Source organism: Mesitornis unicolor, unplaced genomic scaffold (assembly GCF_000695765.1).
Source record: "Mesitornis unicolor isolate BGI_N332 unplaced genomic scaffold, ASM69576v1 scaffold9498, whole genome shotgun sequence".
In the NCBI taxonomy this organism is placed as follows: Eukaryota; Metazoa; Chordata; class Aves; order Mesitornithiformes; family Mesitornithidae; genus Mesitornis; species Mesitornis unicolor.
Window position 1 is genome coordinate 13,918 of NW_010199789.1, and position 23,165 is coordinate 37,082.

General features: G+C 41.7%; 1 protein-coding gene across 1 annotated transcript in view; it reads right to left on the reverse strand.

Moving 5' to 3' along the window:
* The window catches only part of LOC104544630 (voltage-dependent L-type calcium channel subunit alpha-1C), a gene marked incomplete at its 3' end in the record, with an annotated part of 152,279 nt that overhangs the window by 13,795 nt on the left and 115,319 nt on the right, over positions 1 to 23,165 (reverse strand). The window contains exons 27-29 of the mRNA XM_010189554.1: positions 20,929 to 21,012; positions 20,217 to 20,300; positions 25 to 57 (exon numbers count right to left, since the gene is read on the reverse strand). Of these exons, the coding sequence (XP_010187856.1) occupies positions 25 to 57; positions 20,217 to 20,300; positions 20,929 to 21,012 (201 nt within the window). The remainder of the gene's footprint in view (positions 1 to 24; positions 58 to 20,216; positions 20,301 to 20,928; positions 21,013 to 23,165) is intronic.

Sequence of the window (23,165 nt, forward strand, 5' to 3'; positions counted from 1 at the left end):
GGTGGTCTGTATTTTCGGTCTTACCATAGAGGAAGAGCATTGGGTATGTTCAGCTGGCTTTAAAGAAAGGCAGACAGAAATAAGCTGTAATAAGTCTCCAATCAAGAGCCCTACTAAACTAGGTCTTGGCTAACACAGGAGCAACAAAATGGCAGAAGAGGGCAAAATGGGAGTTTGAAAGAAATGCACAAGAGGCTGGGCTTATTCCCTAGGATGCCCAGGATCAAAGCTGGCCATGGCAGAAGTAGTACAACTCCCACTGAATTTGATGTAAGCTGTATCCGCTACCCCCACATATGAATTGCACCCAGTATCTTCTGAGTGCTAGACAGCCCGGAATCCAGGCAGTGGAGGTACTGATATTGTTAAAATGTTTTTTGTATCACTACTATCAAGTTCAATACAGGGGTTGATTTAGCTCCCCAACTCAGATCTGGGCCACATCTGAACAGAGACCAGCCAGCTTCCAGTGCATCAGTCCGATTGCAAACCCATAATACCCCAGTGCTAAAGCAACACTTACTATTTATATATCCCTGTTCCCTTACAAATAGTTCTGGGTGCTAACGTTGTTGCTACTAAGACAATGGGCTGGGACAGTGTAATCAGCTCTTGGCAGCCCTGCAATACGCACTACCAGCTGTGGAAAGTGGGTTGGTAAAGCCGGCTAGCTTGCTCTGCTTTCAGCCACTGCGTAGGAAAGCTCCAAGGGCCCAATGGTTGTGCCTTTTGAGGCCAGGCTGAGCTGAGCTGAGCTGAGCCTTGGTCATGCCTGGAAAAGTCTATTGCTGCAAACACTGTGCCTGATGTTCCCTGATTAACTTCTGGGTCCACTTCCAATACTGAGAGTAATTCTAAAAAACACCCAAAGGCACGAATACCCTTAGGCGTAAGAAGCAGAATTGACAATTAAATAAAAACCAGCTTTATCAGGAGTCCTTCAGTTCAATAGTAATAAAATCCTTCAGGCCTAACCTCAACCATATGCCCCATATGCCTGCCAGACTTGTCTGCCATTATTTCTTGTGGCTACATTAGCAAAGCTGAAACTGATGTATTTCGTCTTCACCTCTAGTGCCATGGAGGACTCCTGCAACATGCCTCTGCTCTCCAAGGACACTGCAGTAACAAAACTGGCATTGTATTACCTAAATAAAAGCTGTATTTTGGATGCACAGACTATTTGGTGCTAGAGGCAAATGAAAACAATTAAAAACTCAGGGTACACCTAATAATGTAATAGTCTTTTGGGTTAACTAATTGGTTTGGTAGTGTCAGCTTTTATTGCTTTTATTCTCCTCTTTCACATGTCTGGTGTTGTGTTTCTTTTCAGATCACATACAGGCAAAAGTTTTCCAAATCATCTTTTTAACAATAGGAGGAGCCTTATTCAGCTAGTTGCTGCATTCCTTGTAGAAGGTACAAAGTACAAAGCCCCTTCAAACTAACTGAGGGAAGCCCAGGAGTTGTCAGCACCTTTCAGGATTCTCCATCCTTCCTGGCTGATGGTGTTGGTGCATCTATAGCTGACTGTCTGAAGAAGCTGTGTAAGTTACTATGGAATATTATACCTTGATAGTCATTTTGATATTGTTAGTGTTTCATCAAAAAGTGTGGATAATAGTAATGTAACAGAGTAAAGAAATCTGTATATAATGATAAGACTATATACGGAGTTAAGATGGCACTTTTGATGATATGGGATGCTCAACTTGGAGGAGTTGGCAACACACTGAAAAATGAGAAACCAAAGGTTCTGAGTATTTTTGGCACTGCTAACAAAGTAAAGTAGAGCTTGACTTACTTCTCTCTTATTCCCTGAGCTAACTGGCCTATGTTTTAAGATGGAGTAAAATATGAAGCAAATTATATCTATCTACAGCGAAGGTTCAAAAGCTGCATGGGAAGGTTTCTGTTAATGCTGGTAGGTGGTATTTGTACAAACTGTGGCACAGTGGGCTGAGGCTCCTGGTATAGAATCACCGAATCATTAAGGTTGGAAGAGACCTCTAAGATCACCAAGTCCAACCGTCAGCCTAACACCACTGTGCCCACTAAATCATGTCCTGAAATGCCATATCCATACGCTTCTTGAACACCTCCAGGGATGGTGACTCCATCACCTCCCTGGGCAGCCTGTTCCAGTGTATGACTACTCTTTCAGAAAATACATTTTTCCTAATATGCACTCTAAACCTCCCCTGACACAACTTGAAGCTATTAAAGCTTGTGCAACAGTATTGTGTGCATGACTGTATGAGAGGGAAATCAACCCTCAGCTGTGGGTTGCTGAATACATTTTCTGATATCCACAAAGCTTTCAGAGAGGAGCCAAATCCCCCCCATTTTCCACCTGTGCCAAAAAGTCACTTTATGGACTTGAGCACAGATATCTGATAGTCCCGTTACTGGGACTTTCAAGTGTGGCCATTCCTAACTATAAAGCTGAGACTGCTCTTGCTATATTTTCTGAGAATCTTCAACTTTGCAAGTGACGTGGGTGTGATAATTTTAGGACAAAGACAGGCACCCAGCACCTAAGAACATAGTAGTCACATCAGTTCACAGGGATGGAGGCATGGTGATAGGTACTTAGAATTAAACTCGGTGTCTAATGTCCATCTGAAGTGGACAGGATTTCATTTCTACAAATCTCAGAACAATGTAGTAAAGCAAATCCTCATCTGTTTAATGCCTTTGAAAGAGTTTTTGGAGAAGTTACACTACTTAACGGAAGGCAGCCTTGGCTGTACTCTTTTATTTGCAGCCACCTCTTCTGCATGTGGTCTAACCTGCAAAGGACCTTTAAGCAGTCTACCCTGCTCTTATCATTTGGGGCACAAGTAGCACACACACAACTGAGTGAGAAAGGGCAACAACAATAACAGTGATATCAGGCAAGAAATGATGCTCTGTGTAATTTCCATCATAGAAAAAAGGGACCTCAAGCAAATCACGGAGTTCAGGGGCGTATTAAGAGCTATATAGAAGGGAATCTGCAGGCTAAGAGTGGGAAGAGAATTGTTTTTTTTCCTCTTGATGTCACCATATTGAAAAGGTAATAGAGACGCTAAGGAGCAGAAGATGTCAAGAAACAAAAAAGCAATTTCTAGAAGCCAAAGTAAAGATTCAGTAGGATAAAGACTGAAGGATCCCTAAAGCATGTTTGAAAAGCTCCTCAGAATACTGTTGCATGCATGTATTTCATTTTAAATACCTTCAGTGTTTCCAGAGCACCAACATTTAAACAGGCACATTGCTCAAGCTGCTGCTAACCTGTGTGTCATTAAAGCCCCTACAGACACAAAAGTGAAAGGCACGGCTTGTGCCCATCATGAATTCAGGATCCCATGTAAGGGAGTCTCTGGGAAAGAAGACAGTTTTTTTTTTCAATGGAGAAATACTTAAAAACTCAGAGACCATGGCACCGAATAAGGTGACTGGTAGTTGTCTCCAACTGGTGGCTGTTTGCAAAGAACATACCACCTCCAGATGAGGACGGCGAGCATCATAGTGTCTTGAGCCTCCATACTGACTCACATGTCAAACTTGGTGTCTGATCTTGCCATCAGGTCAAGGAAATAGTTTTTAACAGGTTGTGTTTATGGGTTTTATAAAATCCTGATTACAGCATGAGTGCTTTGGAAGCTAGGGGAGCATAACTTTCGCACTCCAGGAGAACCAGCTTCAATGATTCAACGGCAATATGTAACAGTCAATATCATATAATGTTTATACTGTAATGCAATCCATTCTGAAATTCTGAGCAGGGATGACTTGGCTCTTCAGAGCTGCAAAGACAGGAGCAAAAATATGAGCAAAAAGGCTGCAGACTGTACAGTCATGGTAGTGTCAAAGCCCCTTGAATATCCATGGCTTAGAATATTATGTGGATAGATAAAGGTTTGGAAAAAAAAACAATAAAATGTGTTAATAAATAGACTGAAATGAAAGTTTCAGTAGAAAAATAATGAGATAGCAATCCCACCTCATCTCTGTGGAACACTGGAGATGGAGGACCATGTAGAGAGGTTTGAGTTCCCTGGGGTTTTTGGCTGCTTTGCTGACACCTATAATGGCTATCCAGAGAACCAGCACCTACAAATGCCTGAAGGGGAGCTCCATTAGGTTTTTATATAATGTATTTAATCAATATATCCAAGGAGGCTTCTTGACTGATGGTTAAGTATGTTTCAGTAGTTACAGAAGCCTGACTGCCACTGAGATGATGGTACAGACAGGCACATTATCAGCACTGTTGACAGTAGTAATTTTTTTACACCACAGAATGCACTGAAGATGAGGAGTTCATCTCCTTCAGAGGATCCAGTCTTTGCTAGGAAGTCCAAACTGATTTTTTCCCGACATTAGAGAAGTGAAATTTCCTTGCCGATAATTTTTTTTTCACTTTCTAACAAAACTTCTTCCATTCATAGGGAGGAATCTATTTTTGCAAGACAGAATCCAACCTTTATGTTTTGGAGAACTTTGGTTTGGCTTGATCTGGGGGACATTTAAGCAACTGTATGCACAGTATTGTTTTTGCTTTGCCAGTCAGAGTTGTCTCGGTCAATGGAGTGGTACAATGGCAGCCTTCTAATTTTGCCTGGTAGTTCTAGGTTTGAATAGATGAGAGGAAATCTGTAGTTGAGACTTTGGCTCCAAGATGTGACAGAGTATCTTCATATTTCTCAAGAAAACAAATGGTCAGATGCTTATGTTGTCTTCCATGACAATCTATAATGGCATTTTCTCACTGAGGAAATATGGCTTGTCAGTGAAGCTCTTAGGAGACCACTTGCAGCAGTTGGTTGTTGGTGATGGATGTCCGCTAAGATGTTTCCTTGATTGATGCTGACATTTCGATAACAAAAAGTTACCCATGAAGAATGCCATATTTGTTGGAAATTTGTCCATTGGTCTGTTAGCCTTCTCCCATGAGGAAGAGGGTGGTAGGTGTTGGACTTGATGATCTTAAAGGTCTTTTCCAACCAAATGATTCTATGATGTTTACTTCTTGTTTTTTTCAGCTCATTGCAGGAAGGATGCCTCTGAGAATCCGCATTCTAGAGTTCGTCTGAGCAGGCTGCAGTGCTGTGTAGCTCCTTTGCAGTTCTAGGATATTGGTCTTTTCTAGCTCAATGTCTTTGTATCTAGAGGACCTCCAAGAGTCCTGCCTACTTTAGCCATCTGCAACCTTCTTGGACACAAAATGAAGGACAGAAAGAGACATTCTGGGGAAATGAACTCATCATACAAACATAGATAAAATTTTGAGGGGAATTAAAAGCAGTTTCATTAAGGGATACCGTATGAGCAACAGTGATTTGATTTTGTGGCTACAGGGAGTAAGAAAGAACTGAAGGGCTGTTTCAGCTGCTTGGCCACTTTCATCTTGACTGGAGGCAAAGGGCACAAACAGCACAACTGCAAGCCAACAGCACTACTGTTCTGAAGATTTTTTCTTTCCACATGTGGGTCGCACACGAGTTGAGATGGGATTTACAAGGACATGAGCTACAAGAATAATAATTTACCAGGGTATGGGAAAAATAGAAACTTGGAATTTATCAGTGCCATGGAGACATGATAAAAGAATAGCCAATAGACTTTTTCTGGATTTTGAAGTATCAGAAGTCTGAAGTGACCCCAGGTGGCTGTCTGAGTAACACAAGTCTTTGTGAAGAGCTGGAAAAAGTCAGGGTTTCAAATCAACCTGGCTGCTGGCAGGTAATAGCCTGCCATTACACTGGGGAGTTACCAGCCCCTCCAGAGTCGTCTGTCTGCCACTGCTGTGTGTGGTTTTAATCACAAGACCTCTAGAGATAATCCACCTGCCACCAAAGTCTGTGAAGTTATTACAAGACCAGGCAGAAATATATCTGGTATTTCTCTGACAGGAAATACTACTGTATTGCAGATGGCATAATTCTCAATTCCCACAACCTTACGCTGAAATAAAATTATTAGCAGGAAAAAACTAAAAAATAAACCAGGCAAGCTGCTCAAACTCTGCATTCTTCCTTTAAGTGTCCAGTTCTCTGAGACTTTTGGGGAATATTTTAAATCAAAGTAGCCAGATTTTTTTCCTACAAAAATATTTTCCATTAGAAGAATGCTGATGCTGAAAGTGAAATGTTCTGTAGAAACATGCCATTTTTTAAAAAAAGCATTTTGTCCTCACACATTTCAATTTTAGTTTTCATTTCAATTAGAAATGTTATATAACTATGAAAAAAATCAATCCTAGACTAAACTGTTTTTACTTAATAAAATGTTTTCATATTCATCAATTATTTCTGTTGGAATGATCTTTTACTGAAAATGTCACAATTTTAATTTTTTAATTCTATTTTAAAACAGAAAAAGATGTTACAATTACAAGGAGCTTTTGTGAAATAATAAAACCCCAGCTTCCCTATGACTTTAACCTAGATGAAGCACCAGAGGTTGTTTTGGATAATTTTCATAAATTGATGTTTGGTTTTAATGCCTATTAGGAAAGAGCACCATCTTTCAGGAAAACAGGGATTCACTGTGTATAATGCTGCCTTTAAGGCTGCTGCAAAAGGTGAAAACCTTGCTGGTTTCCCTGGAGAAAGTCCCGAATTATTCCAGTCCAATGTAACACACTAATCCTCAGACAGCTCTGCAGAAGAGACTGAGATCTCTTGCACCAGGGACTTAAAATTTTATTTGCTGCAAGAAGGGGAATTAGGAAAAATGTGACACCTGCAATGAAGTTTGAAATTACATTTCTGCCCGCACTAACTCATGTGGGTCAATAGACATAAAGTGCCAGCTCACACAAATGCAATATGTATGCATTTATATTTCACATAGGTTCCACATGACCTCAGATCTTGGGGGAAATATTTGCATATCTGTATGCAACAAAAGCCTATTTCAAATACAGTTAATAAGGTCAAGGTAACTTTTAAAGCAAAGGAGTCCTGCAGCTATCAGTTTTTTCCCTTAATTTCCTATGTATTCTAAGATTTTTAAATTCTAGAGCTTGCTTTTCTAATTATCTTCAAATATGCAAATCATACCAATCTGAATAGCTTATTAATTAATTTCATATATATATCCATGAAATTGTCAGACAGTAATCTTATGGTTCCAAGTGCTTAAGGTAAATATAAGGAAAGTCAATTGCTTTAATTTGGTTATGCAGAACACCCTAGATTGACAATTACTGGGCAGTTAATGAAAGAGTCACTTTCTACGCAGCTGAAAGCTCTATTTTTTTCCGTGACACTCATAAAAGCAGAACAATTGGTAAAGTATGTCTATGCAAATTATGCTTAATTTTCAGGATGTTTTAATAATCCTTCTCATTAGCTCTGGGTAAAAGATGAGTTCAAGGCTTATGGTAATCAAGCCTGCGGAGCACCTGAGAAACAAGTAGATATTAAACACTATCAGAGATGTAGTGCTCATCTTCAGGAACAAGTACTGGACTCAGAGAGGCAGGTGCAGCTTGCCTGTGTTTTATTATTTTTTGTTTTGTGGGACAGGTAGTCAAAGAGAGACCTAGAACAGCTGGATAGGGAGGCTGTGAAGATAAATTGAGCCATGAAAATAAATGTGGAAAGGCTACCTGTGTGCAGGTCCTTTTGCTTTTGTATACAGATGGAGTGGTTTTAAGGATTTTCTAGTGTGAGTATCAGCTGAGGAGAGGTTTTGCTGATTTGAACTCCTCTGCCAGAAGCCACGTGTGACAGAGGGTACTTTTTTCATTCAACTTGCCTTTTCATTTGCTCTGTCCTTGATCCACTGGTCAAAGGCTCCCAAAGGATGTAATGGGACTGTCCCAGCCCTGGAGCAGACTGAGGGGAACAACCCTGGGAACAGACCAGATCACTGAGCAACATGGAGAGAAAGCAAATGTGAAAATTTAGAGTTACCAGGTCTCCAGCTTTCCTCAGCTCTGTTACCATCCATACCAATGGGTTCATCCTTGCTGTTTCTACGTAGTCCAATGTGCTTCCCTGTCTTTCCTACAGCAAAGTTAATATGGCTTTTAAACACTAAACTCAGGATCATATTTATCACTCTGCTGGAAATGACAGTCTTTTCCTCCACCATTTTTGTTCTCTCTTACATTGGTCATTCTTCTCTCATTTTCGCCCCCTACCCGACGCCAAGTTCTGGGAAGGAGGAAGGGAGGAAAATCTGTGGGGTTGCTTTTCCAAAAGGAGCACAGACTGTATCTGGTTTTGACTCATTCCTAATGACAGTCCTTTTCATATCCAGGTTCTCCCATCCCAAACACACAAATCAGTCCATCATCTTGATTTATCTGTAGCACTGCTGTGAAAGCACAGCTGCTCTGGAGGGGTGCAAGTAGAGTGATGGTCTCTGACCTGCTAAGGTTCTTGTGTACTGAGACCATGCCACTGATTTTGATCTTGAAATGAAAAAGAAGAAAGAGACTCTTCAAAGCATTCATACCAGTCTTGGTTACTTTAAAGACATGCTGTTGTGTGCTGGTAAGATGTAGATTTTTCCATTTCTTGTACCATCCCACAGCCTGTCTTGGAAAAGATAATGGCAGCAGAGTTCTCCAAGAAGAATTTCCTGAGCCATAGAAAGGCAGGAGCTTTCTTTGTCTCCAACACCCTGCAATACTTCATTAGTACTGAGAGGGTGAGTTATCATCTGCTGGCTTCATCTTCCCTGGGGGCTGATGGTTTGAGGAATTAAGCAGCCTCCTAGAAGAGTGTCCATCTATTGTCATGGCTCTTCATTGCACTGAGCATTTGGGCACTTCTACAGCTCTTCGTTAGTTACTCATTAATTTGCTGATAGCATTGCATGGGGTGGGAAAAGGTTAAGGAACAAGTAAGAATGAAGAACAATTTGAAAGTTGATGCTCTCTGCACATTGGTGTTACTGGGCTTTCCCTGGGCAGCCTCACCCACCTATGGTAGAAAGGAGGCTGGAGACCTCTGGACTTCATAGGGCTCCACCTCTGAAGAGGCTTGCTGGGAGCTCCGTATGAAGGGTTTACCATGGTGGGGTTGACAGGAGCGTGTAAATCTGGAGGGAAGCTTCAGTAGCATCTTTGCAACTCATGTGCAACTGATGGGAAATGACACTAGTGGTGTTAAGGTCAGAAGCAGCAAAATACCCACTCCTCAGTATGATAATTCTTCTGGGCATTAATGGAGCCAGATGGAGACTAGATCACGAGCAGGTTTTTCCAGGGAGGAACACAGGCTGTCTACCAGCTCAAAGACTCTGCATGCAGTGTTGCCAGGATCCTTCCTTTGTCAAGCCCAAAGGCTCTGGGACAGGGCGAAGATGAATGAGCCATCTTATGCTTTGATGAAGGTGCTGAAAGAAACTGCACATGCCATTGGAACCAGAAGAAAACCCAATTTGCCTTTGTTTAAATGCAACAGGACTGTGGACTGCAAGAGACAGTAGATACAGGTGAACTATAGCAGACCTGGTTACTTTTGGGTAATGAATCTCTGCTCAAGGAAGGACAGCCAGAGATATAAGCAGACCAAAATGAGAGTTTGTTTTGGATCACTTTCATTTGAGATTTGTAGCAGTTAGTATTTAATTCCCAGACTGTGTCTTTTCATTGCATTTTAAATTAGAAAGTTATTTAACGTTGATGTAGAATGTTTCCTAGAAGAGTGCAGCCTACAGAGTCATACTGGATTTCCGTATGTTAATATGGGATACAATAAAGCCTGCAAGACATTCTGGGATTGGAAACACCAATCATAGGCATTATCAGAGCATATCAGAGGTGGTCATATGGAGGCTGCAGCTAGAGATTTGAAGTAGAGTGTAACAGCTGAAGCTGAGATTTTTGTTCTACACCTCTTTCCAAGAATAAATTGTTATTGATTTGATGAATCCTTTGGTTAAAAAAAATAGTAGGGATAATTTGGATATATATATAATGCTCACTGTGTGTGATTTACTATGTTCAGGTCTGGGCAAACAGTTGAAACTCAACATCCCTACATCTAAATACCAATTTGGTCTAGTGCCTTTCTATTAACAAGTATTTATTTACTGGTGAGGCACCTTTGCCTTCATGTCTGTGCAGCTTAGGAAAAGAAGTCACTTGATCTGGCTTCAGGTGAAGTAGATTTTCTTCCAGTCACTCAAGCACGACTCAGCAGACAGCACCACTGACTGGTATCTCTGAGTTTAAAAGTGGATTTTGAGAGAACAACTGGGGTGTGACCAGCTGGGATGTCCCATTACTCTGGAACACTTTTACTAGCAATTAGAGCCAGAGCCACATTTTTGGCATCAATCAGCTGACCATAAGCACCAATCCAGACTCTACAGCTAGTTCATCTGGATGCAGCTGGGAATGGGTCCTATTTAGCAGATGTCCAGGAAGATATATGAAGCAGAACTCATTTTGTTGGCCTGTTTTGCCAGACAGTCTCCACGAAGAAGAGACCACTGAGGGAAAGTATGAGCATTGCTATTTAAAAATCAGTTTTCTAGTGAGAAATACAAAAATCCCCTCATGTTTGCCTGGCTGGTATATATGAGGGTAGAGGGAGTGGGGCAGGAGCTAAATGAGCTATATTAGAAAGGGTAAAATGAGTTTATACATGTTTACCTTCAATTACAATTCTGGCTAGAAGGCACATTCTCTTGCCTACTGGCAAAACCCCCACAATCAAGTCTTTATTTAATGGGAACCTCAAAAATTCCTGTTAGTCTGTGCATTTGAGTGTGCAAAATGGTACCCATCACCATGCTGAACTGCTGCCGAGTGCCTGGCAGAAAAACCTTCCCAAGGGGGAACAGCTTTTCCCTTGGACTGATGGTATCTTGGCTGAAGAAAGAGAGCAAAAAAATAGAGTAGATAGAGGGGAACTAATTAATGTCTTGCTGAAAACTACCCCCAGTGCTCCTGGGAATGGGAAACATGATCTCTGCTACACAAGATTTCAGCAAAATTTGGAGAAAGTGATTTGGGCTAAGAAAAGAGGAGAATTGAGAGTTAAAGAGGAAAACAAGTAAAATACTTGTGTGTGTTTTCCCTTCTTCCGTCACCTCCTTTGCTTTCATTGCCACTGGCAGCGCAATCTGGAATTGGTTAGCAGATCTCTGAATATGCATAATAGTACGAGATGGTGCACACAATGAGGTCTTGGAGGACCAATGTTAAAAGCTCTTGTAATTTGGATGAAGAACAGAAGATTTTACAGCAAAACTGAATGAGTGAAATACAGGGGGCCGTGCACCCTTTATTACTGCAATGCTGGAAAATTCTTCGGGCTTTCTAAACAAAGTAGGTCTTAGAAAAAGGAGAATTAAATGCCAGAAAGCATCTTTCACTGCTTCAGTGAATTGCCTTATGACAGAGCTAGCTGGATTTGAACTCACCTGAGCACCTTTTTGACCATATAAATTACAGTGCTTGGGGAGCAACTGTTAATCAACATGATTATATTAAGAGATGATCTAAGGAAACAGAGATTTTCTGTGGGCTCATATAAAGATACAATCTCTACAAGAGTTCAGGGAAAGTTAAAAGAAACTTTTGCTAGGCAAAAGGAATGATTTATCCTGGCTAGCAAGCCAATGGAAAATATAACCAGCTTGGTGTAGTTCTAATTTTTTTTTATTATTTTTCCTTTTGAACGTTTAAACTAGCTTTGTGGAAAAACATATTGGCATTAAAAGGAAAACGAAATGTAACTGTATTATATCACAAATGTTGATGCCAGAATATTATAACTTTTTTTTAGAGTGATGTGATAGCAAAATGACAAGAAAAGTTACATATTGGTCAGAAAATCTGGATGAAGCTTTTTAAAAAGCTCTTTGTACTGAAATGGACTTGCCACACACTTGTTTTACCATTGAATCAACACAGGACAAGGCCTGTGGTCCTTTGTGTTCCTACAATTAGCTAGTATTGTTACTGCGACAATAATTTATGGCCAAATTAGAAATCAGGACTCCTTCCCTAAAAGCCTTAAAACCCACTGAGGTTTTGAGTATGTGAAAGCCTGCAGTAGTTAAAAGCATGACCCACTCCTCAGTGCAGTCGATGAGACGCTGTATCCCATCATTTTAAAGTGAGCTCTAAACATTTTCAGTCAGAAGGACTCCAGACAGGTTTGTGCATCAAGTGTTAGAGCTATAGGGTTATCTAACTTTCTTTTTACTGCTTTTACAATTAGCTTTTAAGAAGTTGTTCTCCTGGATTCTTTATCTTCAGTTTCTCATATTTTAACTAGCTAGCATGTGTGTGTTTATATTTATCCAGTATGGCAAATTTATTTTTATGCTGCTCTTAAATCTCCCCTACATTAAAATATGTTCTGACTATTCCATGCACCTGGAATAACGTCAGAAGCCAAGTATAACAAGTAGTTTTGTGGAAATCACAATATTAAGGTATTTCCTCAAAGCTGGGGACTATGGAGGGTCTTTCAAGGTGGTATTCCCCCTGGAAACTGCATGTTTTCTGCTTATGGTACTAATATTGCTAATCATCAGTAACAGCTCTACTCAGATAAACTGAGAAAAGAGTAATTTGCATTTATTATCCCTTTTTCTGTAAAAAAAATAATCATATTTCATACAGATTTCCTTACAGAAAAATTTGTGCAGTTACCAAAATCACCTCTTTGCATGGGAAAATCACGTTATGAACTCTAAAAATGCACTCAGAATACCAATATTTTTAAGCCAAAAGAGAAAGAAAAGAGGCCCCATCTTCATAACAAAAATGTACATAAATAGAACCAAAATAACCCTGTTCAAACATGGTTGTGGTCAGATAATCTTACTGTGCTTCTTTCTCACCACCACAGGGTGAAAAACACGCACTAGAATTGTTGATTAAGCATGGGAGGTGATCAAATTCAAATTGATCTAAGCCTAATTTGGGGAAGAGTTGAGGGCAGCTCTCCTGATGTACACCAAAAGCAGAATAAAGCGCTTATTTACTAGCATTTGCCACTGCTGCAGCTCACAACCATGCTTCAACGTGGCTTCCTACATACAGAGCCTGGGGCCATCATGGTGTGTTACCTGGATTCTTCCAGCAACAAAAACACCACCAGATATTAAAAAAAAGCAAACTAAATCCACCCCCAAATCAATTTTATCACTGTTTTTTCCAAAAAGAAAACAAGTCATATATACATACATATACACGCACACAGGGATAGCTCAGGACTACATACAACTTCTAGGATGGCAGCAGTAAGGGTATGACAACACAAGATGTCAAAAGAAGCCACTGTGCTTCTCCAGCCCTTTGCTACATAATTTGGAGGCCTCTGCTACCCAGCCGGCATTTGAGAAAGAGAGAGGGAGAAGGAGAGAGGGAGGGAGATGTTTTCTGCCTCTTCCAGAAGGTTTGGGTAAATTAACTTGCAAGTTCTAGGAATTGCAAAGATTTCTGTCCAGTGGCAGCTGATGGCCAAAATCTGAGCAGCAAAGGGCGTGGAAGCAGAGAGAACCAGACAGGCAGAGACAGAAAGACAGACAGACAGACGCAGCGACAGAGATGAATGCCAGTTCCAACTGAGGTGCAGGCTAGATGTATGTCGTCCTTCCATCGATCCTTGCTCCCATTGCAGGGGGTGTGTGCGTACAGGACTGTGTCGCAGGGCTGACCGCTCCAGTCCTTGCTTAGGCGAAATGCCCTGGGGCAGTTCTGCCTGAATAAGGACTGCAGGATTTAAGCCACTGGTTCTCTGCCTTCAGGCACGTTGATTGAGGGTGAAAATGAACTTGTGAAGTTTAGTGTGGCTGGAGACAAGGGAGAGGAAAGCAAGGGAGAAAAGGAAGAAAGGCAGGGGGTGGGTTAAAAGGGAGAAGTACAGGAGAAGGTGAGAGGGAGACTTGAGTATAGGCTGTCAGATATTCCAAAGAATGGGAGCAAGAGCCCATGACAAATCATATGAAGCCTCTTGACACCAAAAGCAAGATGACTGTAAAGAAAGGCCTCATGTGCCTTGTTTAAGCCTAAGCTGCTTTACTTCAGAAATAAAAAAAGACTACAGGATATATCACTGCACAGGTCTCCAAGTATACTCAGGAGCTGAATGCTTTTCTATCTCTCTGGCCATACTGTACCATTACTCAGGAATCAACCAAGCTGCAATCCTCTGCTGACTTCCTACCAGAATTTGGAAAACTTTTCAGAAGTGCAAGTTATAAAGCTCAGCTCTCCTGAGTATCTGATAGACAAATGTCAAACCACTACCCAGCAGGCCTGGGCACAATAGACCTGACCAACATTTTCTAGGGGAAGGAATCCAGCAAGATGGAAGTTGGGTTTCTCTAACCTTCTTCATAGGGGTGCTACTTTGTGAAGCTCCCAGGTCCTACATATCCCAGATGCCACCATGGATCAGATAACATGCAACACTGTACTTTCCTTTTATCTCCTCCTGTCACCTCCCCCATTAAAAAACCACCATTTCCATCAACCCTTAGACCAGTCACAACACTCACTCTTAGGAAAACGTGTACTGCTGCAACAGGAGAGCAACTTACGCAGGGAAATATTTCATTATTTCAGAAAAGCCCGCAAGTCACCAATTTCCTATCCCTGATAGTTCTTATCTCGTATCCAGGCACATCCCCCTGGCTCATCACATCTGCTGTATCACACTGCATACCTGTCATGGGTACCTCTTCCTCTGTACCTCCCGTGGTGTTCACAGACACACTCAGACACACAAGTATGTCACCAGAAGAACAGGTGGGATGGTTACCAGTCCAGATGGTCCTGCTCAGTCATCCTCATGCACTCCCAGATGCAGCTGACAAACACAGAGGTACCTGCACATGCAGACATGCTCAGAGGCACCAGCAGAAGCCCACAGCAACAGCCTCACAGTCGGGTGCAAACCCTCTCTCCCCTAACATCCTTTCAAAACAGACAGACAGAATCAAACACATGACATCCCCACTGTCTGGTACCTACATCAGTGCTTTGGAGACACACATGCTTCCATCCAAACATGCCTCTGTAGCTTTCATACGTGTCCACGCCATCATCTGCCCACTGCAGCCAGAGGGGCCAACCTCTTGGCTGGCCACAGGAACCCATCCAGCTCAGTGGGCATCGCTATGAGCATCGCTGTGGTGGCAAATGAAGGTTCAGCCACAGTGAATCTTTGGTCTGGCACTGGCAGGGTGAAGGAAGAAGGACACTATGGACCAGAGAAGTGTTAGCTTCTTTCTCAGACTGAGAGGAAGGATGCTACATTAGCAGCTTTCCCACTGACTCAGGGTCTGGCTGTTTTCCTTTTGTTACTTCAGGCACCATAGCACAGAGCACAAATTGAACTTCATTTCCCACTTTGACACAGCACAACAAATAGCAATGAGCAACTTTCTTTGCCTGGAGGAGGGGACAGCAGGCTGTCAGTCAGCTTCACAGCACTGAACTCTAGTGTCTGCTGTGTCTGCTGATGTGGAAAGGAAGGAAATGCAAGCCTGTGCCTGGGGCTACTTCTGGGATGATATATTCCAAATTTTTTGGCTTTTATTCAACTCCTATAACATTTTCTTTCTTCTTATTATTATAGATAATAATTAGTTTTGCCACCTTAATGTTTTCTTCTATGGAACTTAAAATGTTTCATAAACACTAAAGACAATGTTTTCTTGATGTAGGGAATAATAACAATCTCCAACTTAAATATGGGAAGACTGAAGTATAGGGATCTAGTCAAAGTCCAAAGAATACAACCCAGAGGACCTACCCCTCCCAGGCCCCATATATTACATCATCTTTCATCTTATTCCCCAGAAGTCATTCTTGGTCTTAGCACTTAGAGAGCTGACAAATGGTAGATGGGGTTTCTGTTTCAGAAATTCTTTTTTAATAGCAGATAAAAAAGTCCTCCCCTCTCTCTTTAGTTAGTTAAGAAGTGGCTTAAGAGTGTCCTGAAACAAAATCACTGAATATTTCCAGATAATTTTGAAAAAAAATCTTTATTTTGTGGGTAGGAAGCCAGTTGTGTAACACTGAGAAACAAAGCTCTGAGAATATGGCTTGAAAGTAAGGCAAATTAAAAGTAAATCTGGCAGAAGTTGTGCCACTCTGAAGTTTTCATAGCCACCAGATTTTAATTTGCCCCATGCCCTTTGCAGTTATTCAGTGGTGTGATATGCATCTCCATGTGTCTGTGGAGCAGGTTGGGGGGACTTGGGAGATGTTCCCACGTTGCAGTAAACAAGTGGGCCTAACGTGATGCAATTGGTGGTGTTTTAAGTGGAGGCTTTCTAAAGGACTCAGAAATGCTGAAGGCAACCTAGGGGTCTACCTCATGAGTACATGACTTCTCACTATTATTGAATGCACAGCCATGCTAACAAAAATGTGCTGAGCTTGACATGCAAGTGTACACTCACCCACGGGCATGCAGATGGACATGCCTGCATACAGTAAACTTTCAGATATAAACACCCACCCATAAGCAGATCAAACTTGCACAGTAAGATAGCCACATTGGCTGAGAAAACACGTTCATAGACTCGGTTACATACACAACCCACATGTCTCCATCAACAGCCATTCACAACACTAATACGTATGAAATAGATATGCTTGCATACACACTCTCTTTCCTCTGCACATGGATTCATGTCTGTACACACTCTCATGGATTTGTAGTCCATACAGAAGTATCCAAACACATTCAAGAACATATACTACAACCAATGGAGTGCACACGCATAGACCTAGCCATGCACACTCACATATAGCTTAATGAAGGTTTTTGGTCTGGGAAACTCCTTTTCAAGAAACAAAAATAATTGTCAAAAGAAAAATATGGGGAAAAGCATGGGGAACTGCACAAATAGATGCAAGCACATCCCTACACACCCACTGTGGAGCCTATCAGTCAGGGTTCCCACCGCAACTACAGCTCAGCACCTGCTGGATATGCTTCCCCTGAGTGCAAATGTCTGGTGACCCTCACAGAGATTTCAGGCTTACATGTCTATGGTCACATGTCAAACTAACCAGTGCCAGGTGTTTCCATCTACCCTAACTGACCACAATGACAACTGTCCCTTAGCTCCAAGAGCAGCACCTTCTGAGACCCTACCACAAACGTCCTTCAGCTTCTAAGGAGTTGAGCAGAAACATCTTACCTGCACCTGAACAGTCTAAACATCTCAAATTACTGGAGTTTATTGGCATTTCAGGGTTTATTTTTTCTTCCTTTTTCAGACCCCAGGTCTCGTGGAACAAGACAAGACAGTGTACAGAAACACAAGGCAGGGTTTGCTCAAACCCACAAACAGCAAGAAAGCAACAAGCTCCTGAGGAGAAGGGGGGACGTGTATCTGATAAACTGCCTTACACTGCTTGGGAAGGTGACAACTGTCTGTCCAACATGGGCTACTACTTCCAAAGCCCATTTACTACAGATGTAACATATCAAGTGCTGCTAGCAGGAAGGGAATCCGACAAGACAAACCAACATACAAAACATTCTCTTATTCAATAAGGGTTGTAAGTGCAAAGGGATTTCAGAACATTTCAGAACAAACTCAATCCATAGCTGCTGCTCATTTACCAGTGCATCAAAATATTGTGCAAGTTTTTAGTAACAAACATTAGAAACTAGTAGCAAAGGACTTGCCTAGATAAAAAGAGAAGATTTAAACATGCCAGGTAACAAAAAGGCGTGTGCAGAAATCTGTAAAAACTGTATAGAAGGAAAGGATTCTTTAGAGGAAACAGAGGGAACATCATGAAATGCTGTCCATACCCCTAACTAAAAGTGTCAGGGCCACTCCTGTTGCCTCCTCAACTAAGACAGGTGATGGCTGTTTGGCAGAGGCATACCCTCATTTTTCATAAACTTCTGCAACCGAAAACTGGATTCTGGGTCTTGGCTGACATGAACTTGAATTTAGACAGGGAATGGAGAAGAGAGGGAGCCTTGTCAGTGGTAATTAAACACATCTGTATGGACAGCCCTGGAGACTGAAGATGAGAACATGGCACAATTAGCAGCAGCGTGACCTTCTCGACAACATGCTGAAGATGAATGCGATTTATCCTGCTTAAATTTAGCATCTGAAAGCTGGGTGTCTAGACAAACCTAACAAACCTAGACACTCTCCAGTCACTGGATAGGCACCTCCAAAGAGCAATCCATTCTCCCTGTCATTTACATGCACAGGGAGGCATCAGTTAGCCTGGGGAGGTGTGCATTTCTTCCCACTAACTCGTAAGAGGAAGCCTGGGTGACTGTCTGTCTTCCTCTCAGATGTCTAAAGGTTAACGAGATGTATATCAAAGTGTCTTAAACCATGACATAAAACATTCTTTAATTCACAGGAAACTACTGTGAATTTCTTCAAGAGGATCAGTTAGACTTTCCCTCCAGTACTGGGTTTCCAACTAAGACAGACCACCATTTATTTATGAAAATACAAGGATATTCCTCCTCTCTGCTTGGAAGACTTTTGTACAGATTCAAATACATCAGTCAGGAAAGTTTTGTTGATATTTAGCATAATTAATCTTTAGCTAACTGTACTTATTTCCTCAGTTGCCATGAGGAAATTGCCTCTGCCTCTATGGATGAGAATTGAGCTTTTCCACAACCTGAAGGCTACTGCCAGCTTCCTCATTTAGTTTTATCACAACAAGTGTAGTATAAAAAAGGCTTTCATTTCAGTCTTTAAAGTTAACAACTTCAGCCTGCTGAAAATTGTAACTTCCCTCTACAAAATCAACCCAATCCTAATACCTCTCTAGTAAAAGGGTAACCAAAATAGTTTACAACATTCTGGGGCAAATGTTGTAAATGATTTTTCATGTCCAGAAAGTAGGACAGTTAAGAGAGGTAAAACTATTTTCCATTCTCTCAAAAAACAAAGAAAATAGACTAGTGTCAAATAAAATTTCATTTATTCTAAATCAAAATATTACAACTTGGATAAATGCCCCTGTTTCAGAATAAAAAAAAATATGAAATTGAACAGAAATTAAACTAGAACCATGATATGCAAACATTTTGTGTGGAAAGTTCAAAATAAGGCATTTTTGTTTTTTTCAAAATGTTGCCTACATTTTTCCCTAAACACGGCAGTGAGTGAAAACTATGCTGTCACTTTTCTGCTTGCAGTGGATTGCTTCTACAGTACAAAACAATTCCAAGCTGGAATGTTTATTCAACAGCCACATCGTTTTGCAAATTCATGATTGATTTGCTCTTTGTTAACATGTTTACATCAAGTTTCTTTCAATCTTTCTATTTTCCTGGCCTCACTAAGCTGAACTTCGTAGTGCAATTTTTGTCCATGCTCATAAACGCAGTGGGTCCCCTGTAGTCTTTCTTTTGGGAATCTGTCTGCTTCCTGCTTGTCCTTTGTCTATCCTATAATTTTACATCCATCCACCCATCCATCTCCAAAAAAAGACAGAGGGAAAAGTTTGCCTGATGTGATTTATTCCTTGAACACCAGCTGCTCATTTCAGTCTCCGTGGCACATTCAGTCTTTTACCTGTCTGCTGAGATACACACCAGTGGGGACCATCAGTATCAATTGTGCTGGTAGAACTTATGAGATGGAGCAAACCTGGTTGCAAGCCCCAAAAACTGGGTTGAAAGTCCGGTGCTTTGGTTTTTTTTGGGGCTTTTTGTTTTATTTTTATTTTATCTATCTTTTTTCAAATTAGCAACAGAACATTAGGAGCAGGTTCCTCTAAAGAGAGATGATTTGGTCTTTATTTCTTTTGGAGGAAACCTGGGTCAGGAGGCACAGGGAGGAATCCTGGTTTGGTTCCCACAGTTCCACCTCGAAAGAACTGACCTTTAGATCTCTGTGGGGTGGAAAGTATCGAACTGCCATGGGAAGCAAAGCATAACACTGGGTAGACCAAAGTGCTGGCCTGGGACTATTCTAGCAGCTTCCCATGGCACAAATAGCTTTTTCACTTACACTCCACATTGCACATCACTTTTCCTGCTATACAGTTTAATTCATGCCAGGTGGATTATGAAGGGAAGAAAATGATGCAACAGTCAAAAAGTCCTTTAAGTCGTTCCAAAAATTAAAACAAAGAGAAAAAAAAAGAGAGAGAGCTTCAAAACTAAATGAAAAGCTCTGAAAACAAACTCAAAAGAAAGGAGAAAAGGGGAGGAAAAAAAAAAAAGATCCCGGGAAAGACAAATGAATGTTAGAGCAGGCACGATCATGGACAGACGCCAGCTACTTACGTTCACCTCGGTGATTGCTATATCAACAATGCTACCCACAACAATCAAGGCGTCAAATGTATTCCATGCATCACAGAAATAGTGCTGCATGTGGCAGAGAAGCCAAGGAAAGAGAGAGAGAGAGAGAGAGAGAGAAAGGAGGAGAAAGAGAGAATGAGAGAGAGGAGGGAGAGAGAGAGGGAAAGGGAGAAAAGAGGGAAAAAAGTAAAAAGTAAAATAAAATAAAATAAAAAACCAAACCAAAACAAAAAAAAGCATGAAAGAGGGAGAGAAGAGGAAAAAAATAAGAAAAGAAAGAGGTTACGTGGGCATATTAAATAGTCTCTTACCACTCTACAGTATTGGTTGTTCAAACCTCTGTAACGTTTCACATGATGGAGGGTATCAACAAAAGCCTGGTTAGTCAGAAAGTTACACTCAAGCATGTCTACCTTTTGGAGGGAAAAAAAGCACACACACCCCAAACTCTGTGCGCTTTCACCAGTCACAGCCTCGGGGCGAGCTATGACAAGTGAAAAAGAAGGAGGCATTTCCCCCCCTCCTTTTTTTTTCCCTGGGAGAAGGAGAAGGACGACGGCAAGTTCAATAAAAGCATGACTAGAGGAAAAAAAAACAGAAAAAAAAAAGAGAGAGAAAGAAAGAAAGAAAGAGAGAAGGAACAGCAGAGGAGGAGGAGGTGGTGGTATCCTGGGGAGGGTAGAGTAATACTCACATTAGTTTCACTGAGAATGACGTCTATAATGCTGCCAATTACGATGAGGAAGTCAAAAACATTCCAAGGATCACTAAAGTAACCCTACATAAGGAAGGGGCAGGCAGGATGGGGATTAAAAAGGAATGTTAGACAGACAAAAACAGTTCAAAATTACCATTAGAATTACTGCCCCGATACCTCAAGGTTTTTTCCTTTTTTTCTAGAGTCTACTTGTTGTGTCTCAAGCTGTAGGCCAGTCCTGGGATCCCTGACTTATGTGAGCAGCCCCTCTCCAGCTAATGTGATCCCAGGGCAGTCACCCTTCTGCTCCGACTCTGGGATGGGGGCTGAAGGGAAGTCACATAGCACGGCTTTGAGCATGGCTGCTCACAGGAGTAGGGCTTGCAGGACCAGCTCCTCCAGATATCTCCAAACCCTAGCAAGACAGGACCCTTCCCCATTCGCTTAGATTTGGCTGCAGTAGAGGAATGGTGTCATATGATTCTCTCAAAAAATGACTCCCCTCCTGCCAGTGTGAACATCAATCCACCTGTCCATGTTCCAGATATAACACCCTGTGCTGGTGCTGGGAACAGACGGCTGCTGTGTCATGATGGAACAGAGGGCACAGTCGAACTGGGTATGTGCTATTTAAACCTCACTGGTTGTCACCTTCATCTTTACCCAGCCACAATGAGTATTATAACAGTGATTAGCCCAACAGTTTCTATTACTAATGTTTTAGCTCCTGTCTTAAAACTACAGAGCAGGACTGGTATTTCTGTGGCTCTGAAAGCACATCTGTACCACAAAATGAAGTTGCGAATGTAGCGTGTACTGGCACATCTCACCAGGAAGGGGTAAGAACGAGAGCAAAGTCAGCTTCAACATGTGCTCAGAGCGAGACCTGTTGCTCACTCATGCTGAAGACAGTGCCACAGCATAGCTGCCACACCAGCTGTTTAGGACAAGCTACAGCAGATCCACTAAGGTGTGCTAAACTGGTAACTTCACTTTGCTGTGCAGAATTACTTGGGGGGGCTATCTCAAACATCTCATTGTCCTAAGCAGAGCTGTCCCCATCCTGCGTGATTTTTGACTGGATGGGCCATAAGGATACAGGACCCTTTTGGAAAAGGTCCTGTTCAGCCCTGGAGGTGAGCTTCTGTATATAAACTTCCTGTCCAAGTCCATGTCGTGAGCAAAGAAAACTTATCTTGGCTCACTGAACACCTGTGCCAACCTCCTCCCCTTGTTCTGCAGTCCTAAAAGGAGGCAAACATACAAAATCCTCCGTACTCCATTTATGCGTTTGGGTCTGCGAGCACGGGCTAATCTGACCTCCCTGTTTCCCAGCTGCAGCATGTCTCCAGTGAGACTGAACCCAAGTTGCACTGTGACTGCTATTCTTAGCCAGAGAGTCAGGTCATGGGTAAAGTGTGAGTCTGTGTTCCCAGGCAGCACTGCAGAAAGCAAAAAGGAGAAAAGAAAAAAAATAATAATTTAAAAATCCCAGCACTGGCACTGCACAAGCCAGCCTTGGGAATCTGAAATTACTGTGGGTTCAACCATCACATGGAGCAGGCACTGGCAAAAAGTGTCTTTCTAAATGCTGAAACACTGCCTCCAGGATGCTTTGAGACTCACAGTTACAAACTGTGTTATGTTTGGGGCAGGAAAAATAAAATTAAAAAAAAAGATGAAGCAAAGAAAGCTGCTGCCCAGCTGATTCCACAGCAGTGAAGGGCGCTGGTAGAGTGGACTTGGAAATCTTCTCAGAATCAGAAAAAAGTACTCCTTTATTCTGCAGCCTGAAATAGGCAACTCTGCAGATCTACACTGGGAGGAGTAATCATCCCATGGCTATATGTTACTATGCAACTAGCTACGACAGGGAGGAAGGAAACAAGAGCAAAAGCAAATTCAGAGAATGTTATTATTCAGCGCTCAGCCTAGAAAATACACAACAAATATTAGAATGAATTCAGTGGTGATGTCCAGCATCGTTAGCAACCAGATGGACCTGGAATAAAACTGTAATTAGACTTCACCAAGAGGAAAGGGAGGGAGAGAACAGCAGATTAAATTGTAGAGGCAAACGCATTTTGAATAAATAAAGGACAGACACAGATCATACAGAGTTGCAAAAAGTGCCTTTGAAGCCTGATGCGACCTTGGCAGAGAGTAAACTTGCAAGATCAAAGAGAACGGAGTAGAAGACAACAGACCCAATCCTCCTGCCCCTGTCCTGCTGA